This window comes from Ictalurus punctatus, chromosome 2, assembly GCF_001660625.3.
Source record: "Ictalurus punctatus breed USDA103 chromosome 2, Coco_2.0, whole genome shotgun sequence".
In the NCBI taxonomy this organism is placed as follows: domain Eukaryota; kingdom Metazoa; phylum Chordata; class Actinopteri; order Siluriformes; family Ictaluridae; genus Ictalurus; species Ictalurus punctatus.
This window is the reverse complement of record NC_030417.2, coordinates 31,467,320-31,482,726: the sequence shown is the minus strand read 5'-3', so window position 1 is coordinate 31,482,726 and position 15,407 is coordinate 31,467,320. Positions and strand designations below refer to the sequence as shown.

Below are 15,407 nucleotides of genomic sequence, written 5' to 3'. Positions count from 1 at the left end.
TATAAAATTCATATATGGATACGGTTCACACAAAGTACTGATGTTTTTAAATAATAATTATGTTTAAAATTATAATGTATCCTTGAATCATATCTGAATTCATCATGTTGCTCATAAGCGCATGAGGATAGTTGGGTGAGGTTTCTCATGCAATGAAGCCCTGATCATGTGACCATGTTGCCTTGTGCACCAAGAGCTCTATACACACACATATACACACACTTCTGTTTACTCTGTTTTACGTTACATGCAAAGATGCATAGATTTATTCATTAATATTAACCATTAAGGATTTATCTATCCATACATCCATCTTCATCTGGAGCCTATCCCAGAGAGCACGGGGTACACCCTGGACAGGTTGCCAATCCATCGCAGGGCACACAATCACATGCAAATTCACACACCCATTCATACACTACGGACACTTTGGACATGCCAATCAGCCTACCATTCATGTCTTTGGACTGGGGGAGGAAACCGGAGTACCCGGAGGAAACCCCCGCAGCACTGGGAGAACATGCAAACTCCGCACACACAGGGCCACGGTGGGAATCAAACCCCCGACCCTGGAGGTGTGATTTGAACGTGCTAACCACTAAGCCACCATGCGCCCCAATTAAGGATTTATATAATTTAATATTACTTCTTACACGATGAAGATATTGAGATTTCTAACATTTAGGGCAGGTTTCATGAAATAGGAAAAGAAATATATACAACTAAAATATCTAAAAAACAACAACAACAACAACAACAACAACAAAAGAACAAACAAAGAAAGAAAAGAAATATCTGCAGCTTTAATCACATATCTTTAATCATTGTAGCGTGTAGGTAAAGCGTAAAATATTTGCATATGGTTTGCATTCAGTTTGCATGGGGGGGTTAAGCAAATTTAATGTAGGATTACATAAAGGAATTAAGTCCTGCCAATACCACTGCCCTGTCCCTCATAGTGTCACTTCATCTCTCTGCCCCTACAGTAGAGGGTTTTGGAATATCGGCATCATACCATAACCTTTCACATTTTCAGCTACAGTAATCATGTAAGTCCAAAAATCCCCGAGCAGGAACACAGAAAAAAATGACACAAGGGGAACTGAAAATCTAAACAGTCTGAGTGACATAAATCTTACGAAACGTTAGAAGTGGTTATAGTAGCAGTGGGCAGGGGCTAAAGCTCAGCAGGTTACGAGATGACGCACTCTTTGCAGCTTCTAGAAAGCTTCTCGGGCTTGCCTTTCTGAGCCTGGCCAACAGCAGCCAGCACCTGGGGAGTTTCAGAGAGGACAAGTTACACTGCAAATTATTCAAGTCCATAAATTACCAATTAAAGACACATAGGAAACAGAAAAACAGAACGTGAGCCTAGATTCGATTCTAACAAATGGGAAAAGACTTGAATGAATAGAACAATAGGAAAATATATACACTGAGCAATGGCTTGCTTCTAGCATCATAGAAATTGCTAAATTAAGCAAGAAATAAGGTAAAACAAAGTTGCGTTGGAAAGTATGTTGAAGCATTGTGTCTAAGAGAGTACAAAATGCACTAGAACATATTCTGCCTGTTAGTCACACTTACATCCTCCTCATGTGGAAATCCTCCCATCTCTAATTTGGAGAACACAAGATGCCCATTGATCTCAATCTCGAAGCATGCTGGACAGAAAGAAAGAGAGAAAGACTCAGAACCATTCAATATTGATATTACGAAACAGTGGTTCTCACATCTACTGTAATGATCTCTCTGTCAGCACAAAGTAGTTATATTCAGTGTTAAATCACTGTAATGCCATGTATACCATGTAGAACTATAGGTAAAATTCAATTAAAACCATGTATCATTATAAACAGTGCAGTAGATAATGTGCTTATACTACATGCTTTGGTTATTATACTTTATATATTGTAGATACACATGTATAAACCATGGTTTATACACCCTGTATAAACCATACTAAACGTGAAATATAGTAAACTGCTTGCCACTGATTTTCATGCATCTTTTCTACCAGATATATTAGAAATAAATTAGTAATATATGGATAATTACTATACAATACATTACATATAGTGTAAAGCAACACGATATGGCCAAAAGTATGTGGACACCTGGCTGATACACCCACATGTTTTACTTTACCAAACTGTTGTAAGCATTGTAAGTGTATAGGATGTCTTTGTTTGCTGTAGCTTTATAGCTTCCCTTCGCTGGAACTAATAAGTTCGAGCATGATAATGCACGTGCACAAACTGCGCTCAGTGAAAAAAAGCGCGTATTGTTTTAGGTGTCCACAAACTTTCAGCTATAACGTGTATGTTCACTGTTAAAGTGCGCTTTGTTTCCTCTTTCCTGATCAAAATGATTAGATTTATTTCCGGATATTGACATTTCCCCTTCATGTTACATAACTAGTTCATGTTTCCTTTATGACCCTAATTTTATTGCTTTGAAGCTTTTATAAATATTAATTAATCATAAAGAGAAGGTGTATAAGAGACAGATGGTGGTTTACATCTCCTCCCCACAGTCCCATTCACTACTGCGTCTGGAAATTTGGCTACGATGGAGCGCTTCAGAGCCAAGAAGCGCCGGTCGTAGCCTCAGCTTCCGCTGCCGGGGGGGTCAGAGAGAGAGAGACAGAGAGAGAGAGAGAGAGACAGTTAGAGAGAGAGAGAGAGAGAGACAGACAGAGAGACAGAGAGAGACAGTTAGAGAGAGAGAGAGACAGACAGAGAAAGCGAGACAGAAAGAGAGAGAGACAGACAGAGAGACAGAGAGAGACAGACAGAGAGACAGAGACAGAGAGAGACAGACACAGAGAGAGAAACAGACAGAGAGAGAGACAGACAGAGAGACAGACAGAGACAGAGAGACAGAGAGACAGACAGAGAGACAGACAGACAGAGACAGACAGAGAGACAGAGAGAGAGAGACAGAGAGAGAGACAGACAGAGAGAGACAGAGAGAGAGAGAGACAGACAGAGAAAGCGAGAGAGAGACAGACAGAGAGAGACAGAGAGAGACAGACACAGAGAGAGAGACAGACAGAGAGAGAGAGACAGAGAGAGAGAGACAGAGAGAGAGACAGACAGACAGACAGAGAGAGAGAGAGAGAGAGAGAGAGAGAGAGAGAGAGAGACAGAGAGAGAGAGAGAGAGTTTGTCAAATATTAAAACTACTTTCCTCATATTTTCTCTTAACTTACTTTAACACACAGATAATTTGTTTTGCTACTCCAGTTTAAACGCTGAGGTATATGTGCTCGGTTTACACATTTTGGTAACTTTTCCAAACAAAGACAAAAACAAAACAACCTAATACGAATAAGAAATAAAACAGATTAAGCGGATTAATCTTACCAGTATTCGATTTTTACTGTCACCACCATCTTGTTCCTCTTTATGTTCTGTCAGCTCTCAGCTTCTTCCTGGTGTGTAATGACACAGCAGCTGTCTTCACTTTTTGTTCATGTTTAGCTGACTGCGTAGCTCAGGTGAATCACGGTGAGCTCGCGCACGCACGAGAGCACGCGCGCACAAAAAAAGGGGCGGGGGGAGGGAGTGTGTTGCTGCTAAATGAAAGGCTACGAGTTCACTTTAAACACTACAAACTTTCTAATACTTTAATATTTATTTACACTTAATAGGCTACTTACTTATTTTATTAGGCTACTTTACCACTGCACTCACTGTAAAACCGGATGAATTCATTTAACTAAAAAAAATTGAGGAAACTAATTACCTCAAAATTTTTAAGTTGATAACTCAGTTTCTTTAAGCCAAATACACTTAAATATAAGTTTTATTTAAATTTTTGTTATATTTAAGTGTATTTGGCTTAAAGAAATTAATTAATCAATTTAAACATTTTGAGGTAATTAGTTTCCTCAAATGTTTTGAGTTAAATGAACTTATCCGGTTTTACAGTGTGGTTGATTCAGCCTTCCCATTTGCATGTACTCCCCATGCTTTGGGAGGGTTCCTCCGGGTATTCCGGTTTCCTCTCCCAGTCTGAAGACATGCCTTGCAGGGTGACTGGCATCTAGTGTGCGAATGAGTGTGCAGTTGTGCACTGCGATGGGTTGGCACCCCATCCAGGGTGTCCCCGCCTTGTCCCCCGAGTCCCCTGGGATAAGCTCCAGGCTCCCCGTGACCATGTGCAGGATAAGTCGTACAGAAACTGGATGGATGGTTTAGTCAACCATAGGTTAAATTTGGAGTTTGTATTGTATAAAAGATATAGAGTAAGTAAGGAATATAACACTTGGGGGTGTTCTTTTATAGGAAAATAATCAGTGATGGAGTGGTGTGATGTGGCCCCACCCCAGAGTTGATTATTTTCCTATAACAGAACATCCTGAAGTGCCTTATTCCTCTTATACCACAGTGTTTTATCACCTGTTCTTTTTTTCTCAGTTGCAGTTAATAAAAAAAAAATTCATGTTACTGAGAAACCAGAAAGTCTTCTGTTCTGAAGACTCATGTGGAGGAGTAACTTAGTCCTACATTACAAAACACTGATATTGGACACTCCTATTGGAAATTTTAAATAATCATCCCCTTTACCATATCAACAGTTTGTCCATAGATGTGGAAATTAGGAGGATGGCAGGGTTGCAGCCCCCTTAAGTATCTATTCTGCACCATTGTCAGAGCTGCTGTTATAGACAATTAATCATGGGAGTAGGAGCCATTATACATCGGGGACCCCACATTTCAAAATCTAGGTTTTGCCCCGCCTACTTTTTCCTCATTTCAAATTTTATTTTGCACTGCCTGCCTGTCTCAGAGGATTTCTGACTCGGGCAGTCTCCAAATGAATCCATTCCGCAACTTTTAGAAACATAATTCAATTATTATTCATAATTCCCCCCCCCAGATTCGAGTAGCTAGGGCTGAACCGTTTACCTGTTGCCAAGCTTGAGCAGAGTAAAGTGTCGGTCACTGCAAGGTAACAAGCAGAACCTGCTATGGATTTTCATAGAGGTGGCTACTCTTACACAATGAAAGGGGAATGGATTCATTTGGAGATAACTCGAATATTCCCAGACCATCTGTGGAAAAAACCCCTCACGTCCTGAGGTGAGGGTGGTTACGACACATCATTCAGACGCTCTTGAGCACATTAACGTATTGATGAAAGATTTACCACTTTGTATTTGAGGTAGAATATCGTAGCTATTTCAGCACATGAAATTGCTGATTGTTTGCTGGTTTTGATCGACAATTTTATTATCGAAATAATTATGTAGCCTATTAAACTGTTAAATATGTATAAGTTTGCAAGCGAGCTAGCACACCAGCATTTGTGTATGTGCCATTGCTATGTATCCGTAAAAGATTTAATGGTAACGTTAGTCAAAATGTTCTCACGGAGCTGAGTGTCCTACATTATTTTAAGAGGAAGAGGACAGAAGAGGACGAACAGCAGGTCATAGGAGTAGAAAAGACTGAAGAGGACGAGCTTGTAAGTTGTATGGATAAGTACCCGTTAGCCAGCTAGCTCACGTTACACCATGTTGGATGTTTGGGACGGGAGTGCCATCGTGTGAGGATCACTCCCACTGTTGGTGAGTTGAGCTATGAGTTGGAGACTGTGTTTTCATTTTCTGTCGTGATCCTGGAAAACGTCTCCATGGTAGTGCAGTGCTGCTGCATCAAGAACTGCCATAGAAGGTCACACGGTCATCCAGTGAGAAAACTGGACAGGTGAATGTTTTTTTCTACAACAAAATAGCCTCCAACTCATACTCATAACTTCAACTTACCAACAGAAACAGCAATCCTCACAGGATGGGACCCACATCTCAACATGTACTGTGGGTAGCTACATTAACTAGCAGATGTTCTTAACGATTAAAGTAGCTAGTGTTTTAAATGAACAATTCTCTGTTTGGAGTAATATTAATGAATAAATTGAGCTTCATTCAGTGACAAACATCAGAACTCATACCTCCATATTTCATCATTTTATTTATTATTTTTTTTAGTACTTTCTGTTCCCAAAAGCCATTAGAAATAAGCATTTAAGTGCTTTATTTACATATATATATATAAAAAAATAATAATAATTTTCAGGGGAGTAATCCCTCCACCCCCGTTACAAATTGCTCCTACACCCCTGCAATTAATCAATAACTTCTGACCAATCATAATGGAGATTTCAACAGCACAGTGGTATCACCTTAATAGCAATATAAAAAAATCCCTTAAATCTGTGATTTACAGTGTAGCAATCAAGTCATATCAGGTGTATTTGTGTAACTGTCGAGCTCTGAATTGCTCTTGAATGTCTCAACTGTTAAATGTGACACCACCATTTAATGCGAAAGAGAGTCAGAGCATGTGTATTTGGCAATATCACAACATGTTGGTTGTTTCTCAGTAGTTTTACTTCCCATATTCGTTTATGTCAACAGCAGCATTTGCCTCATACAGAAAAGTGAATGCCCCACTATTACATTTGTTCTGCTGCAACTCTGCTTTCTTCATCTTAGGATTCTTCGCGTTGGGGAAGAGGAAAGCTTGTGACATGTTTTCATTGCAATTGCAATTTACCTCAGAGACAGCAGAAAGCTTGAGTACTCTGTTTGAAATAATAACAACATTGTTGCAGCATAGTGTGTACTTTTTTAAAAAAAAGCACAAAACAGGGTATTTGAAAGAAAATAGAGGCATGCAGACAAATATTCATACAATTTTCCCAAAACAACATTAGCTCTCTCTCTTGGTCTTGGTCTCTCTCTCTCTCACATACACATACATACACACACAAAGTCTTTGAGATGCACCTGTATCATGGAAAAGTAATTTTTTTCCCCATAATTTAATTCAAAAAGTGGAACTTTAAAATATTCTAGATTCATTACACATAAATCCAGTATCTCAAAATATTAAAATAAAGAATTTATAAAACAGAAATGTCACAGTATTGATTCCTACTGTCAAGCCACTCCTGAACCAGAGATAACGTCAGAAGCGTCTTACCTGAGCTAAGGAGAAGAAAAGAAAAAAAAAGAAAAAAAAGAACCGGACCATTGCTCAGTGGTCCAAAGCCCACTTTTTAGATGAAAGTAGTTCATTTGGAAATCAAGGGCCCAGAGTCTGGAGGAAGAATTTAGAGGCAAACAATCCAAGTTGCTTGAAGTCCAGTGGGAAGTTTCCACAGTCAGTGATGATTTGGGGGGCCATGTCATCTGCTGGTGTTGGTCTACTGTGTTTTCTCAAATTAAGAGACAATGCAGCTTCTACCAGGAGATGTTAAAGCACTTCATGTTTCCATCAGCTGACGAGCTTTATGGAGATACTGATTTCCTTTTCCAGCAGGACTTGGCAAGTGCCCACAGTGACAAAACTACTAGTAACTGGTTTACTGACCATGGTATTACTGTACTTGATTGGCCAGCCAACTCGCGTGACCTGAACCCCATAGAGAATCTCTGAGAGACATCAGGCCCAACAATGCAGACAAGCTGAATGCCACTATCAAAGCAACCTGGGCCTCCAGAACACCTCAGAAGTGCCACAGACTGATTGCCTCCATACCACGCTACATTGATGCAATAATTTGTGCCAAACGAGCCCTGACCAAGTATTGACTGCATAAATTAACATTTTTTAGAAGGTCAATATTTCTTTATTATAAATTCTTTATTCTGATATTTAGAGATATTGGATTTTTGATTTCCATGAGCTGTTAGCCGTAATCATCAAGATTAAAAAAAAAAAAAGGCTTGAAACATTTCACTTTATGTGTAATGAATCTAGAATATATGAAAGTTCCACTTTTTGAATTAAATTACACAACCTTTTTACTTCAGTGTTTTCTAGACTGGAATTCAAGCCTGACAAGTGCGAAACAGATTCACAACTAAATGACCCTAAGGATGATTGTGGAAAAGTCAGAACTCCGAGAACTTGGGCTGGAGATTTGGACAGCTTCTAATTTGCACTACACAGCCAGGCCCTTCACTGAATGTTCTTAGATGGACAGCTCATCATTAATAGAGAGCGATGGTAGTTTAAAAGATGTACAAGATCTAAATTAGGATGAAAATTAAGCTCCAGTCGTGGCCTTTATCCCAAAGTTGAGTTATTTCACAACTCCATTTATCACCAGATAGCTGCGATATCACCTTATAAGTTATTTAGTAGAGACACCAGGATAGGAAAGAATAAAATTCCATACCAAGATTTTCAACAAATTTGTATTCAAGCATGTAGCAGGTTGGCATAAACAAAATGAATTGAGAAACAGTATGGGGAGAGTATCAATTTTCTGAAGCAAATAGACTTATACATGTGGATGATTCAATGAGCTGGAAAGGTAAAAGGACAATCTAGGCTAGAGTCTAAAGGTGGTAAGAGAAGACAACCTGTGTTTAAGCTGCTTTAAAAGTTAGACATTTACATTATTTTCTCTCTGATGTTCTAGTTGTGCAATCAAGCCACAAGAATGGCGCAATGTCAAATGCAATAGCAGATGTCGAACACAGAAGCAGACATTACCATGTATGGTTTTGTTTGACAAAAGGTAGTCGGATTTCAGGTTACATAGCTTGCAAAGACAAAACAGGCTTGACAAGAATGGACAACTACTACATTCACGAATTACCCATGTCCCTGATAAAGAAAGTCCTAACTGTAACTTTTTAACTTTAATGAAGATAAGGCAGATAAAATAAATAGTCCACATAAGTAGCAAAGTGGTTTTGTTTGACCAGGAAATAGTCTTACAACATAACCAAAGAAAACATTATAGTAAAAGCCATTTCAACATCTTTGCCAGTTTCGGCAAAGGAAATGGATTTTATTATTTATTAGCAAAGTTACTTTTGTATGAGCTAACTATTAAAGTTATAAATGCTTACTTTTATTTCTGATCTCAACTATAATTATTACTCTAGCAGTGTCATGATTTTAGATTATCATCTATAATTATTAAATAGTTTAAAGAATCAAGGCAGCAAAAAAAAAAAAAAAAAAAAGTAGAGGGTTCAAGTCTAATTTTAGTACAATAATATGTTAAGGTGTCTTCAAAAACACCTTTAACTGAGACTTCACAACAAAGCTGTCTAAAATTCATAACTGTATTCACATAAATGGAAAAAAACCTGACTCGTGTTAAATTTTGCTATATTGTTAGAATTATTTTTTCCTTTTTATACATACAGAGGTCTGAACGCTAATGCACACTTGGATGTCTCCCATTCATCTCTGCTCCTGGTTTGACAGTGACTGGACTAAGAGCTTCATAGTGTAACCTTTAGTTTTTAGTTACGCTAATCATTTAAGTCCAAAAACACCTTGTTAGAAGCAGAGGTGAAAGGAGATATTCGAGGATCCATTACACACAGTCACAATGGCTTCACTCAGCATGATCGTTTCCGAGGTAATCAAAAACTTAGGAGTTAGAGTATGACGCAAGGTGGGCGGCTCTTTATGATCTTCTCCACTGGTTTTCCATCGTGGGCTTTCTGGATGGCCTCCATGACCTAGAGAGGTGAAAAGAGGGCAAAAGAGGATCAACGGACCCACCTCTTCCATGAACACTTAACTAACCCCTAAAATGCCAACGCCACATTATCCATTTTAATAAAAAATAAATAAATACATAAATAAATAAATAAATAGATAAGATAGAGAAATGACTCTGGCACTTACACCTCTACTCTGTGCACTTTGCTTTTTCAGAACTCAATTAAAAAAAATCGTGTATAGTAGCACTACTTGTATTGTTCTCCGCTTGATATATCGCTTTGCTTGTATTTCCTCATTTTTAAGTCACTTTGGACAAAAGCATTTGCCAAATGAATAAATGTAAATGTGTGAGATCAACCATGAAAAATAAAATTCTAGAGGCTGATTGGTCAAGTGTTGATTAATTAACAGCAGCTCTGACAGTAGTGCATAGCATATTGAAGGTTTATAATAAATGCACTTGTTCTAATATATTGTTGTTTCTATAGTAACAACTCACACAGGCACTTGTGATGGCCTACTAATTTGCCTACTAATGTGGATCCCTATGAAAACTAAACAATTCAAAACATAATTATTGTTTTGGTCGTGTTGGTGTATTATATATATTTCAACAAGTGTCAACAGATACTCACGTCGTCTTCATAGGGAAAACCGCTGGTTTCTAGCTTTGAGAAAACCAGCTGTCCGTTGATCTCAATCTCAAAGCTCCCTGAGAAGTTGAAAAAGTTGTTTCAGCCAAAATCTCTGTGAAACATTCTGCTCTTTAACAATGACATTCTGTATATTCTGCATTAACGCACCTTGTCTGCCGACGAAGCCGGACACCTCCGCCTCAGGAAACTCAGCGACGACGACTCGCTTGAGCTCCTGATAGCGGGGCTCGTAGCCTCATCCGCCACTGAGGGAAGAGAAAGGAGGAGAAGATTAGACAATTCTTTGTAAGCAACCACATAATACTGCACATTTACAAGGAAAACACAATAATAGGGGCATGGTCTATAGGATATCTTAGCCAATTTATCGGTCATAATACAGGCGGTTTAAATGTCAATTTGTACAGGGGCAGTGGTGGCTCAGTGGTTAAATGCTCTGGGTTACTGATCAGAAGGTCCGGAGCTCAAGCACTGCCAAGCTACCACTGTTGGGCCCTTGGACAAGGCCCGTAACCCTCAACTGCATAAATGAGATAAATCCAAGTCGCTCTGGATAAGGGCGTCTGCCAAAATGCTGTAAAATGTATACACACTCCAAAACACTTCAGTCTTGAAGTTTTGTTTTCTCTAAACAGAACACTATTTTTACAAAGCATTCAAGTCTTGTCACATGAGTTAACAGAACATTGGAAACAGGTTCCTCCCATCAACACCAATCTTGTTCAACCTTTTGCTTCTGGTAAACTCAAACACAGGCAGTGTAGCTCCACCATCACTCTAGGCTATCACAGTCATTTGTTTGAGGAGCCTGATTGTCTGTTGTTTAAAGTGCTAAATTTCTTCCATCCCGTTACACACCTGCCTTGCTCTGAACTCAAAGTCCATGTCTTTCCTTAGTAATCCTTTTCTTATTAAACCTAAAGCCAGATGGCTACAGTTTCCTTCTTGTCAAAATTTAATTGCACCAACTGATTGCATCCTCCTTCAATTATCTTGGTTGTATAAACTATATTCCAATACAATTATTGTTTGTATAATATTTATATCTGTACACAAGACCCACACTTGATTGCACATTCACAGGCACAGAAGCATAAATCAGGCCTAAAATGGTCTATTTATTATTAAGACACTCACTGGCCATTTAACTTATCATAAAAGTGCTCTTTGAGTGCACATAGAGAGGTGGACAAGTGTTCGCGGAACATGAGCTGTGGTGCTGCATAAGTAAAAATGGTATTTTGAGTCATCTTTAATTGCCGTAGTAATTATGATCAGTTTACATAGGATAAGAAATCTCTGTTTGGGTCACAGAGCTCGAAATGTCTTCACAATGTGTGCATGTTTGTCACGTAAAATTTTTTTGATCTTTACTATAATACTGCTTGCTGAGGTCCACATGGCGAGCAAGTTGCGCTGGATTGTTAGTAGGTCACATGACCACAGCATGTACATAGACCATTTGTGCTAGAAGCTTACCTAAAAACTTCCCAAAAGGCTGCTTCTCTGACAAGATCTTGTAAACACTGTTTTGTTACTTTGTGGTTTTAATTTTTTCAGATTTCACCCTGATTTTCTCTGCAATATAGGCTGTGCCCGAATGTCCCTACTACCGTACTATACAGTAGGAGAAAAGCAGTATGTCCGAATTCTCAGTATTCATAAAACAGTAGACCCAGATGACCGTCTGCTTCTACTGAGATTCTGCAGTATGGAACCAATGGACACCGTGCTATCCCATGAGGCAACGCGACTGGCACGGAAGAGCTGTCAGAATAAAAAATGGCAGAAGGCAGCACATCGGCTCTTTTTAACAGGATTTCGATGCGTTTATATAATTATCGCAGCCAAAACTGCTTGATTGATTGTTTATCTTTCAGCTGTACTCATCTTCAATACACGTGAATCGCAAGGGGCTTTGGCTGAATACGTGCTGTGATGATGCCACATTACATGCGGTACTTTTGAAAATGTAGTCTCCTGCGAATATTGCAGAGTTTCCTTCATTCTGCTTTAATTTCTGCGTTTGCAAAATCCTGGAGAGCATATTAAGTTGTAGGTCAGATGACAATACCAACATGGCAGGTGTATGTCTGGATTGTATTCATGCTGCACACTTACACAGATCATTACGTACTTTATCAATGGCTGAGCTGTAGGTACTGAATCGAATGCAGTGGGTACTGTCACAGTATGTGATGCAGCCAGTTTTTCTATCAATTATTTTATACCCTGTGTACACCAGCTAACAGCCCAGGAGGGTGAAGGCTATGATGTGCTTTCTCAACAGCATATTTTTTGAACTGCTGCTTCTTGTCATAACATGCATGCGTCAGTGTAACAGCACTATCCACTCCATTCCTTCCACATACATGACACCCATGATTGGCTAGTGGCACTGAGATTAACAGAGGACAGACCGTCCTCCTCCCATGCAGACAGCATGGCCACCAATTTTACTCTCTTTGACTCCCGGCCACCGATGTCTGTTGCATCCTCGGGAGTCAAACTCATGATCTCTAGACGATAAGCTGAACGCTATTCTGATGCGCTACTTGCTTGGCGTAAACAAACAAGCTGTTTTCCCACAGGATATAAATGGAATCTTTTCTAACACGTCAACCCAGACGGGGCATACAGTATATTACCACGGGCTATATTCTCTTAAAGAAAATAAAATAGTGTTATCTTTCCAGACACGTACATGCACATTAGGTGAACATTACTGACATAACATATGGCCAGGTCTGAAATCCCAGACATATACCAATAATCATTACCAGGGTTTACCCAAGGTTTTCAGAGGGCTTAGGTGCTGTCTGGGTTCCAGGTGGTGGTGGTGGTGGTTTTGGGGGGGGGGAGGGGGGGGGGGGATGATTCATTGGGACATTCTGAAATGTGGAATGTGAAAAACGCTTAACATGACAATGTACTAAAGGGAAAAGCATTTTCTCTCACATTTATAGTCATAAACACTTATCTACTGCTAAGAAAACGGCACCGTAATCCAAGTGGAAAGGGAATATTTTCCACGTTAAGCTGAACGTATTAAACGTGCCTGAACGTATTAAGATATTGGAGGACCAAATTCAGTATACACCTTTTTGATGATATACACTATACTATATACAGGCAAGCAGATGAACCCAGAATCTGAAATCACCAACTTCCACTTGGATTACGGTGCCCTTTTCTTAGCAGTAGATAAGTGTTTATGAGAAGATAATTGAGAGAGAAAAATGGTTTACCCTGGTCGTTGTTTTAGTACATTAAGCCAGATTAAAGCCTCTGGTATACTTCGCACAGTCGTACGCGTAGCCTTTCCAAAGTATACTCTATTTGACATATACGCATACACAGGCGGTCAACGCATGCGCATTACGACAACTTGCACTACCCCTCCTGGCCTACAAGAGTCAGTACAGAGCAGTAAAGCAGGTCTTCTGGTTTGAAGAATGACAACGAAGAAGAATCGCAACAACACAAAGAACAATGCTTGGGCAATCTTTCACCACGATTAGCACCTATATACAAATCCTTATACTCTTTAAGGCTAGAATTATACAAATACGGGTACTTTCTAATCTGCACTCGTTTACATCTCTTCCGTTTATTGGGTCTTTTCTTTGACTACACTGAGAATCAATGGCCCTGGGTTACTGTTGCCACGTTGTGGAACAACTAAATAGTGCAAAAGAATTGAATGCGCATGTACAGTACGCGCATACTCTGCTGATGAGGAAATTTGTGTCACGCGTACTGTACGCTGTTCCTAGCGCACACGTAAAAAAAGTGAAGCATACTTTATGCTTAAGCGTTTTAGAATGTCCCGATACTTTTAACCAAATAACATGTTTGAGATTTAATGAAAATAAATTCGTTTTCATGTTCATTCAGCTTGAGGCGCTCCGCAAAAACATGCAGGTGTTTCTATGGTAAAGAAAAACCCTGATTACACTACTCTACCTTCTCAGGTAAAACTCCAATCCAATCCAAATAAGGTGCAGAATGAACACAGTGCTAAAAAAATCCCCAGGAATGCTGCTGTACCTGATTCATTCGTATCAGTGCCCCACACACACACTCTTCATAATCATGTCCCTGTCAGTTACTAAGTTTACATGGACAGCAGTAATCTAATTATTGACCTTATTCTGAATAAGACAATATTCAAATTAAGGTGTTTACATGAGCTGCTTTTAAAATATTCCTTTCATGTTCCCGTTTTACATGTTATAGAACAAAGATCAATTAACGGCACACGTGACTACGCCCCCATGCTACGCCGTTCCCTCCAGAATTTCACGCATCAACATACAGTTGGTTTTCGTTATAGTAACGTATACAATTTTGGGTGTTTTTACTTTAAATTTTACAAAAGCTTCAAGTGCAGTTAATTATTTGTCATGCTGTACATGCAAATGAACGACTACTTGAAGCCGTGGGCTGCGTCCCAAACCGTATACTTACCGTCTATATAGTAGCCGTAATGCATGTATTTCACCTACTATATAGTAGGTAAGTAGGCGGTTTCGGACGCAGCCGTGCGCTCTTGTTTGCTGTAAAACGGTTGAGCACTGCCGTGTGTGAACGTGGCCTGTCGCAAAATGCGGTGAAAACTCCCACACGACGTTAACAGTGTGATTAAAGTGTGTACATGTCTGTAACGTCGATAATGCGACTAAAACAGGAATACTCCACATGTCTTAATTCCAGTTGTGTTTACTTCGAGTGTGACTTTAATCGGATTAAGGTCAGCAATAATCGCTGTTTACATGCTAGTTATTATTGTTGTCCATGTAAACGTACTAAGTGTCACTGCAGTGCTGAGAAGGTATTCATGCAGAAACATTTGAAAGGGCTCACAAATAAAAGTCTAAACAAACGCGGTCAAACAGGAAAACATACTATAAAATATATAGACATTTGATTATTTTAAAATGCTGTAATAAACCTCGAAGGGATCCCATAAGATCCTTGTTACTCACAAAATTTTTCTCACACACTTTGCAAACCATGCTGTACGTTTATATTGACATTTTATCACTGTATCTTTCCAAGTCTTGTTTTTAAACCAAAGTAAACACAAGCCATAAACTTCACACCCTAATAAAGTGTAATGCAGCTAGGTGTAATGTAATGTAATGTAATGTAATACCAAAAAAAAAAAAAAACCTCACCAGCTAACATGCAAACACATGGCAACTGCGCTCGCACTTCCTACTTCATTTCAATTTACTGAGCTGTTATGTGTGTTTTAAAA

The 15,407-nt window shown here is 39.1% G+C and overlaps 1 protein-coding gene across 3 annotated transcripts in view; it reads right to left on the bottom strand.

Moving 5' to 3' along the window:
- Window positions 1–783: 783 nt before the first annotated feature.
- Window positions 784–15,407, bottom strand: part of selenow2a (selenoprotein W, 2a) — an 84,092-nt gene continuing 69,468 nt past the window's right edge. The window contains exons 2-5 of one of the 3 annotated variants that reach the window (XR_001815498.3): window positions 3,369–3,485; window positions 2,522–2,619; window positions 1,588–1,664; window positions 784–1,273 (exon numbers count right to left, since the gene is read on the bottom strand). Coding sequence is in view for 2 of the 3 variants with exons in the window: in XM_017493569.3 (XP_017349058.1) it covers window positions 9,419–9,502; window positions 10,124–10,200; window positions 10,292–10,389 (259 nt within the window). In the remaining variant the exon portion in view is untranslated. Of the gene's footprint in view, window positions 1,274–1,587; window positions 1,665–2,521; window positions 2,620–3,368; window positions 3,486–8,200; window positions 9,503–10,123; window positions 10,201–10,291; window positions 10,390–15,407 lie in introns of those variants that run through there. The other 2 variants (XM_017493578.3, XM_017493569.3) reach the window with 2 other exon arrangements.